The sequence below is a fragment of the Hylobates moloch genome, unplaced genomic scaffold (assembly GCF_009828535.3).
Source record: "Hylobates moloch isolate HMO894 unplaced genomic scaffold, HMol_V3 SCAFFOLD_21, whole genome shotgun sequence".
Taxonomy (NCBI): Eukaryota; Metazoa; Chordata; class Mammalia; order Primates; family Hylobatidae; genus Hylobates; species Hylobates moloch.
In genome coordinates this window covers 45252801-45273907 of record NW_026652296.1, presented here as the reverse complement: position 1 = coordinate 45273907, position 21107 = coordinate 45252801, and the positions used below count along the sequence as shown (strand labels likewise).

At 37.0% G+C, this 21107-nt stretch overlaps 1 protein-coding gene across 5 annotated transcripts in view; it reads left to right on the top strand.

Moving 5' to 3' along the window:
- The window catches only part of MACROD2 (mono-ADP ribosylhydrolase 2), a 2131323-nt gene that overhangs the window by 2040029 nt on the left and 70187 nt on the right, over positions 1 to 21107 (top strand). For all 5 annotated transcript variants that reach the window (XM_058432749.1, XM_058432748.1, XM_058432747.1 and 2 more), the window contains one exon: positions 1840 to 1917. In XM_058432749.1, the coding sequence (XP_058288732.1) occupies positions 1840 to 1917 (78 nt within the window). The remainder of the gene's footprint in view (positions 1 to 1839; positions 1918 to 21107) is intronic.

Genomic DNA, 21107 nt, shown 5'->3' with positions numbered 1-21107 from the left:
TTTTTTTCAATTGACATCTTAGCTCCAAAATTAAAAGAACATATTTTAATGGGAGCTGGTTTAAAACAATTTGACATTAAGTTAGAAAACAGTTTGGCAAATGTGTCTGTGCTCAGTTTTGCTTCCAAATTTGGACTTTTAGACTTATTGTCAGCCTCAGAAAGAAATAAGAAGCAGTGCAGATAATTAAACATTTGCCTTGGGGGAATTATTTGCAGTTAATTAAAACCACACACTTCGGGTATATATTAATACTTGCTTCACTGGTTATTAAATTTGAATCATATGTTAACTACCCAGGTTTCTCACTTGTCCATCAAATGTTGCTTGTGGCAGGTTCAAGAAACAAACTTTCTCATAATATTCCAAACCATATTGTTTAAAGCTATCTCCTAATTTTGAGAGGAAATGAATGGAGAGAGACAGAGGGAGAAATGAAAAGGAAACAAACAAAGAATAGTTTATTTTAGACTCCATCTGATTCAGCTCTGTTGGGGACTTAAAACTCAACCAAGCAACACAAATTCAGTAGAGAACACATTTGTAAGTAATCAAGGTGTTGCTGTACCACCCCCAGCTTTCTCCATGGCCACAAGCTTACAAGATTAGCTTATGACTTTTAGATATCTTTGGATTGCTTTCCTTTCAACAGCATGAAAAATATCTACTAGACTATAAGCTCCATGAGGGCAGAGATTTGGTGTTTTGTTTCCTGTTGGCTTCCCAGCATCAAGTACAGTGTCTGGCCAGGTGTGATGGCTCACACCTATAATCCCAGCACTTTGGGAGTATGAGGCAGGAGGATCCTTTGAGGCCAGGAGGTCAAGACCAGTTTGGGCAAAATTACAAAATCCTGCCTATACAAAAAATTAGAAAACTAAGTGGGCATGGTGGCCTGTGCCTATGGTCCTAGCTACTGCAGTGGCCAGAACAGGAGGATCGCTTGAGCCCAGGAGTTTGAGGTTGCAGCGAGCTACGGTTGCAGCACTGCGTCCAGCCTGGGTAACAGAGCGAGACTCTGTCTAAAAAAAGTGTCTGGCATATACTTGACCATTATTAAATGTTTGGAAAATGAATGAGAGACCTACTTGCTGTCTTCCTGTTGATCCATTCACAGGATCATTCCAATGCTTTTTATACAGCCTCCAGGGAGGCCTAAACATTTAGCAAGGAGCCCTTTGTAGTTTTGCAATAGCCCATAGTCACAGAATCCTTTTAGCCATGTTAAACATGGATATGTTTAACCATATCCTGTAACAAAAAAAGATAAGTGTACAACGATTCCATGTTTAAATGTGCTAAGCGAGGGAGGGAATGACCTTGCAGAGACCAGAAGGTCTGCATTCCCTCTATGCTGTTGTTCTACTGTTATGGCTTCCGAGGAAGATGAACTTAATTACCACTGGATTTCAAGGTTCTGTATCTGACTTTTTCAAGCACTCAAGACTCCCATATGTGAGCAACCACAGTAATGGAAGCATTAAGAACATTAAAATTAGATAGTCCTTTAATCTTCTCTATTTTGCCTTCCTTTTATGTCCTTTCCCACAATTCTAAGACTTTCCCTGATGCAAAAAGCCTGCTTTTATTTTCTTATTTGTTGCAAAAAGATATCCCAGCTAGCTTCATCTCTACCTTTGCAAGCTTTGAGCAGATATCTCACGTAGTGTGGGGGAAAAAGAGCGCCTATTTATTGGCAAACATACGTATTTGAGTGGTTATTTTTAAAACTAATAAATTCTCTTTTTCCTCAAACATAAATCTATCATGTTAATGCTGAAAGCTGCTCTATTTCCAAGTTAAAAATGCTGACCAAAGGTTTTGCTTGTTTGTTGTTAGATTCTGCAAAGGATGACAGTATTACAAAAGGCGGTGAAGTGACAGATCATTCTGTGTGTGCCCAAGATCATCCCGATGGTAAGTTGTGAAATCCTCTATTAGCTTTTCTTTTCTTCTGCTGGGAAACAGAAAAAAAAGAAAAAAACTCACAGACTTGAATTTTTCTGGAAAAATATTGAATTCCAACAACACTTTATGAGCACTGAATACCAGTTGATCAGTAGCTGCCATCTTTAGATGACACTTTTGCTTTCCAGAATCCTCATCACTCATTACTTTTGTGCTAGGCTGGCTTCATTTATTGTTACTTGCCTGAATTCTGTAAGCACTGGGTTTGCAAACACTGAGTTGAATGTGTTATAACAATGAGAATACATATTTTCATTGAAAAACATGGAGAATAAACGCAGGGGATTAAATCCACATAGTCTTGGGATATGAAGAAGGGAGTACATAACAAACAGAAATGAAACAATCTTTAGAAAAATAACAGAAAAAAATTTCCTAATGTAAACCAGTTCTTCCACCCAAAATATGACAGTACACATTATATTTATAGGCAAAGGAAAAACTCAGAACAGACACCTGCATAGCTTCATGGAATTCCTGAAGATAAATGATAAAGAAAGGCTTTTTAAGCGTAGTCAAAATCAGGTAGTGATTAAAACCACCAGAGTCAGATTAGCCTTAACCTTCTTCTTCCACAACCCTAAAAGCTAGAAGAAAATGGAGTCACAGTTTCCAGAGCTCAAAAGGGCGCAGTTTCCATAGTTAATGAAGTTATTATTTATACATGAAATCAGAGCAATATTTTCTCAGGAATACAAAGATTAAGAAAATATGCCACCCAGGTATCCTTTCTGAATAAACTAACGAAGGCCTGAGCAAAAACAATAATATAGAAAGGAAGGCAAAACTCAAGACTGAGGAAGGCACATTAGAAAGGGACTAGATGGTAAGAGACTAATTAAATGTATGAAAATGTTGAAATAGGCCGGGCGTGGTGGCTCACGCTTGTAATCCCAGCACTTTGGGAGGCCGAGGTGGGCGGATCACGAGGTCAGGAGATCGAGACCACGGTGAAACTCCGTCTCTACTAAAAATACAAAAAAAAAAAAAAAAAAAAAATTAGCCGGGCGTGGTGGCAGGCGCCTGTAGTCCCAGCTACTCGGAGAGGCTGAGGCAGGAGAATGGCGTGAACCCGGGAGGCGGAGCTTGCAGTGAGCTGAGATTGCGCCACTGCACTCCAGCCTGGGCGACAGAGCGAGACTCCGTCTCAAAAAAAAGAAAAAAAAAAAGAAAAAAAAAAGAAAATGTTGAAATAATTGTTCTATCAAATAATTTTGAAATAACCCTTCATAATTAGGATGAAAATGTCTTACCTAAATATGTCTTTAACTTTGAAATTTATAGTATGTGTTGTTTGAAAATGAGAGAAAAGACAGACTACCTTTCAATAATGAAAGTCTAAATAATTTAGACTATTTCTCCTACTGAAGACAACTAGACAAAAAATACATATATTTATATATTATAAACATATATATTATGCATACATATATACATATGGAGAGAGAGAGACTATTTAAAGGCATCAGTGAGCTAATAAGATACTGAAGAACTGTAAAGCTGATCTCTGGGAGGCAATGAATCTCTACATATGTGAGCCCAGAATTTGAAGCTGTTTTTACCTTAGGGCATTTGCTGATTCTACAGAAGGTGTCTGGAGCTCCATTGCTGAAAAAGGCAATGACCCCTGATAAACTCTCTGTTTTGGGGTTGAAACCTCAAAGATATGTATCCTAGCAGGAAGAATGAACGAGCAGTAGATTGGCCGTGGACTGCTTCCCAGCTTCAAATCTTCTCAATCCTCACATTAAGACCAGCCCAGATTGCTAGTCCCCTCAGGCATCTAAGAAAAGCAAATGTAAAATATTTACTAGCAGTGAAAAAGAGTGTTACAGGCTTCAAATCATATATATAAATAATTTGCAAAATATAATGTCCAGCACACACATAAAAAATACCCCAAAAAATGAGGGAAAAAAGGTAACATGAAAAACAAAACAATAAGGCAAGAGAAGTAAGTTCATATGAGCTGAAAATATTAGAGTTATAAACACAAAGTATTAGATAAATATGTTGAGTATGTATAAGGAGATAAAGATTGGAAATTTTAGCTGAGAACTAGAAATTCAAAACAAATTTTACAATGAAAGAGTGTAGAAGTAAATGATGCTGTAACTGAAATTAAGAATTCAATGCATGAATTTATGATTGAACATCATATTAGACACAGCTGAAAGAAGATTTGTGAACTAGAAGTTAGGTCAGAATATACCCAAAATTACAAATATTAGGGGACGAAATGATGGCAAACACTAAAGAAAGAGAAAAAGATATTAAGGATCTTATGACAAAGTCTATCACAAGTACAGCTGAAGTCCCAGAAAGGAAGGAGAAAGACAATTGGGCAGAAGCAATAGTTGAAGAAATGTGGTGAGAAATTTCCCACGCTGATGAAGGACATTGTGTTCCAAAAGCCCTTTGAAATCTAAGCAGAATAAATATAAATAAATAAATCCACAACCAGGCCCATCATAGTAAATAAATAAATAATATAAATAAATATAAATATTATAAATAATATAAATAAATAAATCCACAACAAGACCCATCATAGTAAAATTCCTGAAAACCAAAGATAAACATCTAAAAAGCTATCTTCAAGCACTTGGACTGAGAGCTGACTTTTCAATATGTATAATGAAAATAAGAAGATAATACAACAAAATACCTGTGAACCAAGAATTCTAAACCAGGGGGAAAAGTATGTTTCAAGAATAAAGGTTAATTAAGGACATTTTGGACCAGAAAGAAAGGCACAGTTCATCACCAGAGAATTCTGGTGTTCTGCAAGTAGAAAGCTATTAATCCCAGATAGAAGGCCAAAGATAAAGGAAGGAATTAAGAGCAAGGTAAATGGTAGTTATTGGATAAGTCTAGATAAATATTGATGGTATAAATCAATACTGACAATAATGTCTTGTGGAGTTAAGATATGCATAACATTAAAATATACCACAATAATGGCATTTATTAGAATGAGGGAAATTAATTTTAAGTCTTCTAATGTTTTTCCATTAACATGAAGAGTAAAAGTACCAATTAGTGTTGAAACTTTGTAAGTCTCAGTGGCCCCTGAGAGTCAGGAAATGAGGTGAGCCCTGTGATTGCCCAGCTGGCTGCCTGGAGAGTTTCCAGGCTGTAGTGCAGAGAGGAGGAACCCAGGGGGAGCCCAGCAAACTCTCCACGTTGAGGAGACAGAGGTGAAAGTCCTGGGAGGCCAAGGTAGCTAACGTTTGCAAGGTAGCATTCTACAGAGAAGAGAGCTCCACAAAGGGAATGCTGAGAGGTCTACAGAAGGAACTCCTCAGTCTTCGACTGGGTAGGAACACTAGAAAAGATCTGAGAGAGTGATAACTGGAGCTTACACAGGGCTAGAAGAAGTGCCTGTTCAGCAAGACTGGAAAGCCTAAACATTCATAAAGAACTCTGAAGGTTTTTGCCTTAGTAGCGGAGCAAAACAGGCAATAGACTAAATGCTCCCCGTGTCCTCCCCAGTAGAGCTTAAAAGTGAGACTTGAAAGGATCAGAATATTTCTGAGTAACTTCACTGCATTTTAGAATGAAGCTCAAAAATATTTATAAAAATTATAAATATATCTCATGCCCAACAAAGTAAAATCAACAAAATTACCAGGCATGCAAAGAATTATTGCAAGACAACTCTCCATGCATCTTTCATATATCTGCATATTTTGTGAGCAGAGGCACTGCTTGTATCTTTGAAAAGGATCATGTTTCTCTTCAAATTAAAGAGCATACATATTTATTGTGCATTTTAAAAGGTTCAGAGAATCTTGAGATTCTCTGATATGGTTTGGCTGTGTCCCCACCCAAATCTCATCTTGAATTGTAACTCCCATAATCCCCACGTGTTGTGGGAGGGACCCTGTGGGAGGTAATTGAATCACAGGGGTGGGCTTTCCCATGCTGTTCTCATGATAGTGAAGAAGTCTCATGAGATCTGATCGTTTTATAAAGAGGAGTTTCCCTGCACACACTCTCTTGCCTGCCACCATTTAAGACATGCAGTTGCACCTCCCTTGCCTTCTGCTATGATTATGAGGCCTCCCTAGCCATGTGGAACTGAGTCCATTAAACCTCTTTTTCTTTATAAATTACCCAGTCTTGGGTATTTCTTCATAGCAGCATGAAAATAGACTAATACATTCTCTAAGTTCAAGATTCCTCCGCTATGATATCACCCACTGAGTGTGCAGGAATCAGCTGGTCTACCTATGGCACCATGTGGGAATCAGGACTCAGAGAACAGACACTAATACTCTGGTTACTGTGATTTCTGTGAATAATAAACTGTCCTTTATCTTTGACCCAGAAGTCTTTGTCTTCTGTCGGCATCCATGGAATTGTGGCTCAAGCAGGGTAAAATCTCAGAGTCTTCGTAGTTCTTGACAGGAAGCAGGAAAGTATGATGCACAGGAAAAGAAAAGTCAATAAATGTAACTCAACCCATAAATGATGCAGATGGTAGAATTAATATGAAAGGGCATGTTAAAAGTTGTTATAACTCTATTCCACATATTTACAAAATTAAAATTAGGTCCGACCATGTTAATTCGACACAAAGAAGTTATAGAAAGACCCAAATTGAATTTCAAGGAATTCAAAACACAGTGCCTGAATTAAAAATTATACTTGATGGGAACGGTGGCAGATTAGATACTACAGAAGAAAAGATTAATGAATTTGAAGATGAAGCAATAGAAGCTATCCAAATGAAAACATAGAATAAGTGACTGAGAGGGAAAAAAAAGAGCATCCATGAGCTATGAGACATCTTGAAGGGTAGTTCTAATTACAATATACATGAATGTGAATCTCTGAGGGTGAATGTGGGAGGAAGGGACAGAAAAGATATTTGAAGTAAAAGTGATTAAAATGTTTCAGTGTGATGAAATTATGAACCCACATATGCAAGAAGTTCTATGACCCCAAAGCATAAGAAACATAATGAAAATTACACCTAAGCACATCATAATCAATTTATTCGACACCAGCAATAAAGAAAAAAATCACAAAAACAAGCAGAGGAAAATGACAAGTTACATACAGAAGACAAAGATATAGATAAATCAGGCCAGGCACAGTTGCTCACGCCTGTAATCCCAGCTTTTTGGAAGGCCGAGTTGGGCAGATCACTTGAGGTCAGGAGTTCGAGACCAGCCTGGCCAACATGGTGAAACCCTGTCTCTACTAAAAATACAAAAATTAGCAAGGCATGGTGGTGGGCACCTGTAATCCCAGCTACTTGGGAGGCTGAGTCAGGAGAATCACTTGAATCCAGGAGGCAGAGGTTGCAATGAGCCTCCTGAGCTGAGATAGCACCATTGCACTCCAGCCTGAGCAACAGAGCAAGACTCTGTCAAAAAAGAAAAAAAAAGATAAATAAAAGGTCCCAATGGAAACTGGAAACTACAATGACATGCAAAAACATGATGAATCTCACAAATGTAATATTAGAGAAGATATGAAAGCATATATTGTTTATTATATAATCTCATATGTATCAAGTTCAAAAAGCAGAAAAAAAAATTAACATTTAGAAAGGCTTGTTAAGGTGATAAAATGATAAAGAAGACCTAGGTACTGATCACTGTGACAGTCAGGGTTTAGATTAAACTTTGGTGATTGGAGAGGAGATACTGCCTGGGAGGGGGCCATGAGGGGGCTGCCTGGCTGGATGGTTATCATAAAAATATATAGTTTTTGTATTTGTATTTGGTTATTCGAGATCTCTATATTTTGTCTGTGTTTCTATATATATGTTGCAATTTTATAAAATTGTCTAAAAGAGGAAGAAAGAAAAAGAGGAAATGAGGAAGGGAATGAAGAAAGGAGGAAAGAAAGGAAGCATCAATGGCAGAGGTTGTAAAACTAGATTATAGCTGGAAGAAGGAAGAGTTGCACATTAGCCTGACTCCGTAAATACTAAAATGCTCAAAAACTGAAAATCCCACAGTGTTATGGATTCTGACCATATGATACCTTTCAGAATATCTCTGAAAAATTGTACAATAATCACAAATAGAATTAAATAATAATAAAATTAAAAGAAGATACCTTACTTTCTAAATTTCCCAAAGAGGTCACACGAGAGGATACTCAGCAATGCAAATAATAACAAAAACTAGCAGCGTAACAAAAGCCTAATGTATCAAATAAGATGACAGAAACACAAGCAAATGGTTATAACAGTAAGTGTAATTAGGTTACTTTAATAAGTGTAAAAGCCACTCAGATTGACTTAAACTCAATAAAAAGGTAAAGCTTTAAAAGTATAAAGTTAGAAAAATGTATATTTGAGAAAGGAGCATCAAAGGAAAACATGAAGAACTACTTCTATTTGAACTAATCTATTCGGTTAGAAGCCTAGCAAAAAAATCTCCAGTGACAAAGAGTTGGTTATTTGATATTGATAACAATTTAAATTCCTGATGAAATATAATAGTGATGGGGCTTTATGTGTCAGATGATATGGCAAGATACAATACAAATAAAAACCTGTTGAAAATGCAATGAGGAGTTCCCAGATGCAATATTATTAGTCAATGACAGAACAAATAGACTACGAATGACATGGCATGTTTGAAAAATGTGCTTAACAGGGTAGTCCTTGCTATAGGAATAGACAGGCTGATCAATGAAACAGATGAAAGAGTTTAGAAATAGACCCAAGAAGATCTGGGATTTCAGTACATATTCTGGCTGACATTTCAAAGACAGATGACTCAATCAATGGCATTAAAACAACTAGTTGGCCATTTGAAAAATAAACTGAATCCCAACCTCATTCCTTTCACCAACATAAATTCCAGAAGGAGCAGAGATGAAACATATAAATGAAACTATAAAAATACTGGAGTAAAAGAACCAAAGGTTATTATTCAGCACTAAAAAGAAATGAGCTATCAAACCATGAAAAGACATGTAGGAAACTTAAATGCATATTACTAAGTGAAAAAAGCCAATGTCAAAAGGCCACATATTGTATGAATCCAATTATGTAACATTCTGGAAAGGCAAAATCATGGACACAATGAAAAGATCAGTGGTGGCCAGGAGTTGTGGGGGTGGGGAGGGATGAATAGGAGGAGTACAGAGGATCTTTAGGGCATTGAAAATACTCTGTATAATGCAATAATGGTAGATACATTTCATTATACATTGCCCAAACCCATAGAATGTACAGTTCCAAGAGTGAACCTTAATGTAAGTTATGGACTTCAGTAGGAGTTACATGGGATATCTCTGTACCATCCTCTCAATTTTGCTGTAAACCTAAAACCGCTCTACAAAAATAGTATTTTTAAAAAACAACAAAATAAAACAATTACAGGCTGCTTTTTTAACTGTGAGCACATACGTGCAGACACATGATGGTATGCATATGTTACAAAATGCAGGCATACACATGTCTGTAATGTGTGTGCATATGTCAGTATATTGCACAAAAGAGGAAAATAACAAAATTGTAATAGATAAATGTTGACATAATAAGTAAAGGTTATAGTGAAATTAAAAATGAAAACTAGTGGGAAAATAGTCTCACCTAAATGACAAAGAGCGAGCTAATTTTTTTATTTGAAAAAAAGTGTGTGTGAACCAATAAGAAAAAACATAAACAATCTAAGAGGAAAATGGACAAAAGGCTCCATTATAATTCACAAAAGAAGATATACAGCCATTATAAATATGAAGAGATGCCCTATCTCTTTATTATCTAAAGAAATGCAAATAAAATAGTATCTTCTCTTTTTGAACTAGATAAGATTAAGTGGAGTTGAAAATACACAAAATTAGTGGAGATAGGGTTTCCAAACACACTTGCATATTATTAGTGGGAGACCGAAAGGCATAACCTCCTCATCAGCAATTTTGGGAAAACCTAATAAAAGGTAGAATGTTCATACTTTGATGGAAAAATTATGCCTCAGAGATTTATCCTAAACTAACACCCACCCAGAGTATGGAGATATTTATTTACTGAAATGTTCATTGCAATATGATGTTTAATGGCAAAAAAAAAGTGTAAACACCTGAAAGCTCATCCATAACGTGGAATATTATGTATCTTTTAAAAATGAGATTTCCAAATTAATTGTAATGACAGAGGATGATGCTTACTAAAATATGAAATAAAAAAGCAGGAGTCAAAGTGTAAATATGTTTTGATCCCAGGATATATTTACATATTTTTGCATATGTCTGCATCTATGTGTGTATACACATATACAAGAGAAATATGACAACTCACAATATTAAAACTGGCTATCCCTTAGTTATAAAATTATCCACAATTCTCAATGCTTATATGCATTTTTAGTGTATCCATAAGGAAATTGCATTTCTTTTGTAACTACAAGGCAAAAAATAATTTTTAAAAATAACTTACAATAGGAAAGTAAGTTTTATTGGCTCTAAGAGAAAACCAAGGATGTCTAGAAGATAATCAAATTCACACTAATCTAGGCTTAACTTTTGTTCTTAATCTGGGATATTTTTAGAAATTTTTATAAAAGTACAGTTTTGAATATTAGCAGCAATCAACTTTCAAGTTTAACAAAAAGACACAATTTACATGATTTCTTCAACACAAGCATCAAAGAAACAAAGTCTTTGTTCGTAAGAAAACTTGAGCATCTAATAATCTGCAAGCAATAAAATTATACTGTTGTTGCTATTGTTCAGAAACAGTCCATTTACAAAGTGAGTTCAGGTTTATCCCCTAGAAATGCTTAATTCTAGACTGATGTCCCCAGACCAATTTTTATGCAAATTAATTAAAGCTAAAGCATTAGCTTGAGCCAAACTTAATTACCAAGGCTCCAAGAAACAATCATGTGATCTATTTCTAAAGAAAAGCGAATGGATTTTTGGATTATCTGTTCTGATGGTCCCCTCCCATAAGTATGGCTGATTGAGTTCACTGTATGAAAAATATATACATAAACTGTGGAATTCTTTGTGTTCTTTTGTTTCCTCAGCCAGGAGGGATTAGGGCAGAGGACAGTGGGGAGAATTCAACTAGTCTGAATGTGAAGAGGGAAACATAAAGCTTGCCCCCATGGGGCCAAGAAAGCAAGATGGAATGTGTAAGGTCTGCATGCACTGAGGAGAAAGGCAGATGGGCTGGAAGCCCCGGGAGGAGTCATTAACACGCAGCAGGCCTGGGTGCAGCGCAAGGCACTCAGGCATAACTTGTCTTTGTGCAATACGCCAAAGCCTGCCTCGTTTTCAAAGCTGGGCACCTTGTTTTGTTTCTTCCCCCATTTTTAACTAACTAACTTTATTTAAGAAAAATGAGAAAAAAAAATCTATTTCAAGAAAAGATTGTCAAAATATGTAAAGCACACAGGTGAAACAGATCAAGAGTAGAGACAGGTTTAGAGGGCAAGGAAGAGAAATATTCCAAGAGATATTTGAAATAGCACTTTATCCTCAAAGTGAAGGGTCAAGCCTTACAAGTCACAGAAACTCCCTGGTGTTCATCAACAGACTCAGGTTGCCACCTCAAGCAGGCCCACCTTTTCAGCAGTGCCCCAGGCTCTAGTGAATGGTGACCTTCTCATTCTTGATTGAATTCCTCTGAAAATTTATCAAGTGGAGCACTGGGACCAGGGGACACACAGGAATACAGATTTTGGCCTCTTCCCCTCTCTGGATGCTCTACTCTTTCCCTTCATGGTGTAGATGAAGCCAGATCACAAATAGTGAGTTAAAGGTCCCTGCAGTGACCTGGTGCGATGATTAGGTGGAATGGCCAGTTCCCTATAGCAACAGTGATAATGAAGCTCACTCAATAAACAAACAGTGAAGGTTCCCTCTCAGTATCACCCACCCAATAAACAGACGTCAATGTGGCTGGAAACCTCATCTGAAGACATAGCTATGAACCTAGGAGATTATCTCATTCCACAGCCTTTCTTCTTTCCAATAGATGATGAAACTAAAGGCCAAATAGGTTATGATTTGCCTAAAACATCCAGTTATCTTTATTCCCATTCCAGGGTTCTCTGCAACAAATATAATGTGTGGAGTGCTTAGTAGCATAGGGGACTTTACCTTGTTGTTAAAGGATGCAAGAGAAAGTAAGTTATAGTCCTTAATGACTATTTACAGACCTTGATGAGTACTCTAATAGAGGTCCAATTAAATAGACATTGATTGATGACTTCTTATTAAGTAGGTGCTGGGAAGGAAAATATGAATAAAACAAAATTTCTCTCAATCTGGTAAGAGAGACAAACACAGACACAACTACATCACGGTGTGATCAGGATAATAATAAATAGATGATTGAGCAAAAGAACTCAACAAGCAAAGATATGAAAATGATTAATTCTGCCTAGTGATTCCAAGGATGCTATACAAAAAAACTAAATTGTTAGTTTAGCTTTGAAAGATGAGGATAATTTTCCATATAGGAAAGGAAGAAAAAGGGTATTTCAGCCATTGGGAACATGTGCTAAGTAAGTACAAAGGCAAGAAATAAAGTAATATATTTAGAAAATGATGATTAGGTTGGTATATATAGAGCACAGGGAAAGATAGGTGATTGGCCAAAAGACAAAAAAGAGAGACATTAAGCAGAAACAAGAATTGCTTGAAAGTTTTATTCTCAAGTGTTTCTAGAGTGCAAGTAGAGACTGAGAAAAAGTAATTAAATTTGGTTAGACACCTAACTTACACACACATAGGTTTTAGCTAGAATTTTTTCTTCTAAGCTATCACTCGGTATTTTTGCCTATTTTTTGAAATTGTTTTGTTGTAATTATTAAATTATATAATATGCAATTGTTATAAAATGCAGGTTAGCAAAATAAAAATCCTATGAATTTAAATCTCAACAACCACATTTGAGATACAACCTTTCAGTTTTTGCCCCTGATAATATAAATGTGTGTAAGGACACATGTCATGTATATGTAGTTTAAAAAAGTGAAATTGCATTCTACCTTCTACAATCTTTTTAAACCTCATAATATGTCACTTAGTGGTTGCCTTGAGATTGATGAAATGTTGCTGCTTAGACTTCTGGTAATCCTTAGATTAGAAATTCATTGCTATTTTCTACCTTCTGTATCTATCATCATTTCATGTTTCATTTTGCTCACTACCTTTGCTTTCTTAGTGAACTCGAGTTTGATATCTAAAACATATATTTGTTTCTAAATGTCTCCATCAATTTTCTATTCTTTCAATCTTCTCATTTCCTTACCTACCAATTCTTGTATTTCAGGTAAATACAAAGACACTTTCTATACTTTTTGTTTTTCTGAATATATCTTTTACAGAAGTATTTTCCCTCAGCATAAGTATATTATGTTTTAATTTTTAAGTACATTCTTAGTTTGCATAGTGGGAAATGGCTCTCCAAGCAAGACATTGCCAGGAGATTAATTGAAGATATTGCCTTTACTTTCTATAACAGAATCCTTCTCTCCATGCAGTCATTCTGTGGTCCAAACTTATCTATAGCAGATCTGAAATGCAAAACCCGTGGCCCTAGTTTTATCAGAAATGGGGTTGAAGTCCTCCCATCCCATTTCTTGAGGCTGATTTTATAAACTTGAATTTAGCATTTTACATGAATCCTTGTTAAATGTCCTGGTTTCATTTAATTTACTGAGTATTTCAGCCTTCATTTTGTTTTCTAATATGGTCTTTGTTCCACACAGTTTCCCATAATCCAAAAATCTGCTCGAAATGATTTTTTCCTCAAAAAGTGGAAATTGTTTTATATCTTAATAGAAAGAATTTTTTCACATATAATACTTGGTTCCAGCAACTGTATGCTTTTTGAGGACAAGCACTGAATCTATCTTAAGATCTACTCCAGCACCAGGCATATTTACCATTGGTGGCATTCAATACATTGTAGAATGAATAACCAGTAGTACAGTTATCACCATTCTATATAGTATCCAAAGGCGAAAGGGTAGAAACTGGGTTGAGGTGAAAGATTTTAAATTGCCTTCTGCTGCATATTTTGTGGCCCATAGTAGCATGACATAATCTAAAGAATAAAGGATGCAGATGGAATCCTTATACATTTCTGGGAGAAGTGTAAAATGGAACAAATTCTTTAGAACACTGTTTTGCAGGATCTAGTAAAGCTAAACATATATATTCTGTATTGTATAACCTACTTGTTCTCTGTCACTTGGTTTATACCCAAGGAATATGAGTCCATTAAAATATGTCTGCCAGAAGAAACATTCAAGAATGTTTTAGCAGTCTTATTCATAACAGCCCCAAATTGAAAACAATTCAACACTCATATGACATAGTATATTCAGACAGTAGAATAGTATATATCAATGAAAAAGAATGAACATTTGATGTGCAGAGCAACTGATTGATTTCACAGACAACAGTTATAAAAAAAAAAAAAAAACTAAGATACCAAAGAGCATATGCTGCATGTTCCATTTAAATTAATTTCAAAAACACACAACACTGTTACCTGGTGGGCACATGAACAGGAAGAAGCCACTGGTATGAGAATTGTTTTTGATCTGGATGGTAATTAGGAAAATTCATGTGTATATATCTAAAGAGTCATAAAGATATACACTTAAGGTTTGTACATTCTACTATATGCAAGTAGACCTCAATTTTAAAAGCTAAAAAGCAAAATAAAGACATTTCCAGGTGAAACAAAAAGAAAAGAGGGATTGTAGTCAGGTAGAGCTGGTTATGATTTTTGAAAGCAGAACTGAGATCACAGCTCTTACTTTCCAGAGGTAATGTGATGATTAGAGATAATACATGTGAAGTATCTAGGGACAGTCTGGCATTTTTTATGGGATCAATAATTTGCAGATTCAATTACATCTTCTAGGCCAGTGCTTCTCAAGGTTTAACTTGCATACAAATCACATGGACATCTTGTTATACAATGCAGGCTCTGATTCTGTAGGTCTGTGATGAGGCCTGAAATTCTGCATTTCTGAAAAGCTCCCAGGTAATTCCAATATTGCTTGTCCATGGACCATACTTTTGTTAGGGACAAGCTGCCCCAGGACCACCCCCCTCCTCCAAAACAATGCAGCTGACCCTTACTCCGAATACTCTGCAGCTGCATTCCTGGACCCTTATCTAGGCACTACAGCAAGGTCACCAGACTTGCTTACAGCCCTCCGGGTGGCATGGGGGAGGTCGTGAGAAATGTGGATAAACCTAAGTTACACCCTCTTGTAAATTCCTGTATTGTAAGCTGGTCACGAGATGATATGTGGTAAAGTTAACTGACAAAGAACCCCAGGGTCTCTCTCCACCATATAAACCCCTCATTTTGTAAGCTCAGGGCTGCCTCCTCTGACTGTGGTGGAGCAGCCCAGCAGGCTAATAAACTTACTCACCTGACCTTGGGTCTCTCTCTCTCTCTCTCTCTCGTCCTTTCTCTCAGCTAACCTTACAACTTTGAGTGGCAATGGGGAAGAATGAGGATAAATGGGTTTTTTCAAAAGTGGAAAGGTCTTGATCAAGTCCAAATTTTAAAAGGCCTTTCTGCTATCAAATCATAAAATAGAATAGAGGAGAAGAAAATGAAAGATCCAAGAGACAGATGATATATCCCTAAATGAGGAAAGAAGGCAGGAGACTACAAAGTGGGAAAACCGAAATATTTTGCAGAACCATAAAGATGGCATTTCATTAAACTTCAGGAGTGATGGAAGAAAATCATCAAAAACAGCTTGAAGTTTTTATATTCAATGATCAAATAGATAAACATGCTTTAGTTTTAATTATTTTATTGGATCCTTTTGATTAAAATTGAGCTCAGAAGGAGTGGATATCACACAAAAAACATGATTTTTCCCTTATCCAGGTCATGCTAGCAGAGAATGAATCAAGAGGAAGTAGTATCATGGGCAGTTTAAAAATAATTGTATCAAAGAGGAAACTGTAAGATGAGGGGTTATATAAGTCAGCTTTGCTGCAGTAACGAATAACCCCAAAAGTCTCATTGGGGGCTCAACAACAAAGGCTGGTTGTGTCTCTACTTAGCCCTGATTGGCTGTGTTCCACATGCTTTCCGTTCAGGATCCAGACAAAGGAACATGGTTTATTAGGAGCAAAAGAGCTGCAGGCAACATACAATGGATCTTAAGGCTTCTGCTTGGTGGCAGTACACATGATGTCTGTTCCAGTGCCATTTCTAAACAAGTCACATGAACAGGCCTGTGTCAATGTGGTGGGAACATACACTTGTCCCACAAGGGCCGCTGCATGTCACATTGTCACAGACAGGGAAATATAATCCTCTTTTAGGAAGAAGTAGAGACAAGTTGAAACCATAATGCCACCACAGGGATGGACTCAGGCAAAGAGTCCAAGCTCCTCTGAATCTGCTTTGCACTTATAACCAACCCTAGCTCTAGAATGTTTTTTTAAAAAATTCCATAGTTAAATATCCTCAGCACGAAATCTTTCATTAGCCCAAGGCAAAATGGACAGATTTCAATTTCCTCTCTTAATGAGCACTTAAATGTTTTAAACGCTACAGGGGAGGGTAGGAGGAGAAGTCAAGGGGTGTGGAAGAAAAACCATTACTAGATAATCAACCTAAGAATAATCAAGAGTTGGCTGAATTCTCTCCTGACCTTTGCTGTATTTAGTATGTGTCTTAAGAGAATGGTTGAGCTGTAGCAGGACGAGCCGCAGACAAAACTTCTCAGACACCAAGTTGTAGAAGGAAGGGCTTTATTCAGCTGGGAGCATCGACAAGCTATTGCCTTAAAATCCCAGCTCCCTGAATGCACAATTTCTGTCCCTTTTAAGGGCTCACAACACTAAAGATTTCGCATGAAAGGGTCGTGATTGATTTGAGCAAGCAGGGGCTACATGACAGGGGCTGCATGCACCGGTGGTCAGAGTGAAACAGAACAGGGCAGGGAGTTTCACAGTGTTCTTCTATACAACGTCTGGAATCTATGAATAACATTGGTTTCTAAGTTATGAGTTGATTTTTAACTACTGGGTTTAGGCCAGGCAGGCCCAGGGCTGGTTTCGGGCCTGGGGCAGGGCTGCCTGTCTTTGGTTTTACTTCCTTGTTTTTTTCTTAAAACAGGTACTGAGTATAAAACAATATAAAGCAATATGAGAGGATCTCTCTCTTCCCTCATTTCCCCCTTTTGAGACTCTCACTTTTAATTAGTGGGAGTTCTCACTCTTATTTTTGCTACTTATGTTTTTTTGTGCAATAGATTGATAGTGATTCATATAGTACACTTGTGCTGAAGCATTTTGGTGAAGTAAGGTAGCGATGAAGCTTTTTTATCATTTAAAGAAGTACAGGTAGCAAACAAGGGAGCACTAAGCAGGTTTTTATTACTATTATAACCCCTATTATAAGAGTTTTAAGTCCTCTTAGTGCTGGGAACCACCTTCTAAACATGGCTTTAGGGTTGAATCTGTGCTACGCTTGTACAGGCACATGTGTCAGTTTTTCATATTTTTAACTATGTCTTTAACTACTTGCCTTTGATTATCTATGTGTAGACGATAATTAGTAAGGTTAAATTTCTTATAGACTTCTCTTTTAGCTGCTAGCAAGTACTTGAGAGCTAATCTATTTTGATAGATAGCATTTCTTATCTGAGTTTTTTTGCCAGGCCAGAATAGTAAAGGCTTGACTGGTTTTATTAGTGATGATTTCTAAAACAGCCTGCAACCGTATGATTCTGTTGAGCATGTAAATGGGGGTCCAGTATTCCTACGAGCTGTCTTGTGTCTAAGTGGCAGGCCTATAGTATTGTATAATTTTTTTTTTTAGTGGGCCATTTATCATCTTTTTAATTACTTATGGCTATGCTTCGTTTTCCGCAGGAAGCATGGACAGGGAATGCCTAGGAGTTCGCCTGTTTTTATGGGCAGTAAAAAGAAAGATGGTTTAATGGTGCCAATAACACAACTACCTGTCCCCTGGTCAGGCAGCTTAGCGTAGGCTCTATGTCTACATATCCAGTGTAACCTGGTAGGGGCAGGCTAGTCCTGGTGGAATTCTGGGTGGGCCTAGACAGTCTGCAACCTTGGAAATTTACTGAATAGATCTCTTTCTGTGTAATTGGAACTCCACCATATAACTGTTTTTTGCAGTATCATTATACAGTTTTTGCGTTAGACAACTAAGTCATCTTACAGAATGAGTGAATTCTTTTCCTGTTTTTTTGTTTTTGTTTTTGTTTTTTTTTTGCTGTGCAATATTGTCTAATAATTGAGACTTTCAGAACTTAGAAATCATCAGGGTGATTCTTTTGGACCAAGAATTCATCAGGAACTGGGTCTGTAGGCACTAATTCTCAGGCTTCTTATGGCCATTGATCTCTTATTACAGTTTTTCTACAAACATAACATAAAGTGACATTTAGAGACTGGGCTACATGCTCAGCTAATTGCAAAAACAAATTTTTAGTCTTTCCTGGAATCTTAGGTACTGGCACATTTAGTTCATCATAGAAAGTCTGAAATACTGCTTCTGGAGAGCATCTTTGAACCTCCTTTCTTATTAGGATGTTTACGCTAGGGTCTAGTCTTTTTCTATCAATGCCTAATGATACTTTTTTTTTAAATTTTATTTTGGGTCTGAGGGGTTTGTGATTACTAATTCTAAAGGGTTGCAGTTCTCACTCGTGCAGGAGGGGCTGATTTTTCTTTTTTAAAGCCTAACAGGATCTTTTTTATCTTCTTTTCAAGTAGCCTAAATGACACAAGACCAGTATTGACACATTTTACATAAATATGATTCTCGACAGACATACTTATTTTTTTTTTTTGCTGTGTAATTTTTTTTTTTCCTCATCTAGAGAACGGCATCTTATTCTATGCTGCTTACTATCAATAGCGGCACAAGCGTCAAATTTTAAGGTTACATTTTTGGGGACCTCTCTTCTGTTCTAGCTATTACTTTACTTGTGTCACCTAGAAAAGGACTAGTCCTTAGTCTTACTTTAAAGACTGTGATCATGGGGGGTGCAGAGGGGTCGTAGCACACATCGGGTGGGTCACTTCCTGAATTACATACTTTGTACTGAGTGTTATTGTACAAACAGGTTCTTTTTGGAGTTCCTAGGCATTTATAATAACTATAAAATAATAGGACTGTAGCAATCTTTTTTCTTACTTCAGTGACTTGATGTATATGCTGGGAACAGTTCTTAGTCTGAGGAAGGTCATTTGAAGTCTTTACTGCACAAGTCTAAATTTTAAGGAACATGAGTCCTGTGATGAGTTTCTTCATGCTTTGGCTATGCATGGACCAGTCAGCTTCTGGGTGTGACTGGAGCAGGGCTTGTCTTTTTCAGAGTCACTTTGCAGGGGTTGGCGAAGCTGCTCCTATCCACGTATAGCTCCTAGTCTACTGATGTTTAAGGGTGGTCTTGGAGGTTGGGCCTACTAGACCAAACTGAGTCTAACACCTCTACACAGTTTATGTTTAACTGGGCTCTCTGATACCAGGAGTAAGGTGGCGGGGTTAGGGTGTTGCAAACTTCAATGGTTATGTGGGGATTTTCACAGAGCAAGCTTTGGTATCTAGTTAGTCTAGCATTCATTAGCTAATGGTGTCCTTTGGTATTTATTAAAATCACCACAGCATGGCGGGACTTTATGTTTAGGTTTTGCCTAAGAGTTAGCTTATCTGCTTCTTGTGCTAACAGGGCCGTTGCTACCAGGGACCCTGGACATGGGGGCCAGCCTTTGGAAACCTCGTCTCGTTGTATTGAGAGATAGGCCACTGGCCTTGGCCAGGGCCTTACAGTCTGGGTTAAAACTCCAACTGCCATTTTTTCTCTTTCTGACTTGTAGAGTGTAAAGAGTTTTGTCAGGTCAGGTAGCCTCAGGGCTGGGGCCAACATGAGTTTTTCTTTTTAACTCATGAAAAGCTCATTGCTGTTCATTGTAATAGATGTAGTTTATCTAATCTACATTTTTATTGACTGTCATCTACCAAAATATTGACTTAAATCCTGTAACTATTTGATTTCAAGCTTTAAATTGATCTGGTATTCCTTGTGGGGCTCCAATTGCATCTAAACCGATGTGAGAGTTGAAAGACCTATAAGGGGCTTCTCTGGCTTTATGATGTCTTATTTTTTGTTTTTCCTCTGGTTGATGAAATGCCAGGGTGAAAGGGATAGCCAAATAGACTAAAGCACAAGTGCCACTCTAGTTATTCAGCAGAGTGCCCAGTAAAGGTCCCCCACAATACCACCACACATCTGCTCGGGGATGAACAAGGGCTGACTGACTGATAAGCTCTTGAAAATTCTTAAGGTTACTGCATCCCTTCAGGTCTCCAAGGAATGCTAAGCCTCCTCCTTGCCATGAGAGACATGAAGTGAACTTAGAATTGGGAGACGGAAGCTGGATGGCCCTCGGGTGCTGACCTGCAGGGACTTCAGGATACAGCAGAGAGAGCTTGGCATGATTTATTACTCCAGGCTGTAGAATATTGGAAAAGAGCTACCATGCAGCCTACGCCTGGTCGACTGGAGGACCACCTTAGTGGAAGGGGGACAATTAGGGCCTTTGGCCTGCCATGTGCACAATCACAACAATTGCTTTTGTTTAATGTGCTGATGGAATATTTGATCCATTTAAACTAGGCATTTGCATTCTTGGTATGCTGTCTTAATTGCCAAAGTTTGTTTTAAGTCTTTAACTTCTGTGATCCTTTAGTAAAATGAATGTTTCCTTTAGCACCTATTTTTATGAGTTTTTAGACTAAAGAAAGGTAAACACTATTTTATATTTAATAATGTTTCTTGTATGATTTTTATACTAGATAAGTTAAATTTTACTTTTATATTAGTGTGTTATTAATGTTAAACTTAAACCTTGTAGACATATTTATCTAATTTTTTATGTTTGACCATAAGGTAAGATTTTATAGACTTTTTTTAACTTTTTATAATTTTTGTTAAAGAGCAGGTTGATGCTTTAAGAAAAACCTGTTGCATTTTTACTTTAATAACCAGTTCACAGAAAAACTGGGTGATACCTTTTTAACTTTAGCTAATATGTTTACACACAGAATTTTCTTTACAATTAACGTTTTAAAACTGGCTTAAATTTTTAAAACAATAATTTTTTTAACTTTTTAATGTAGGTAAAAA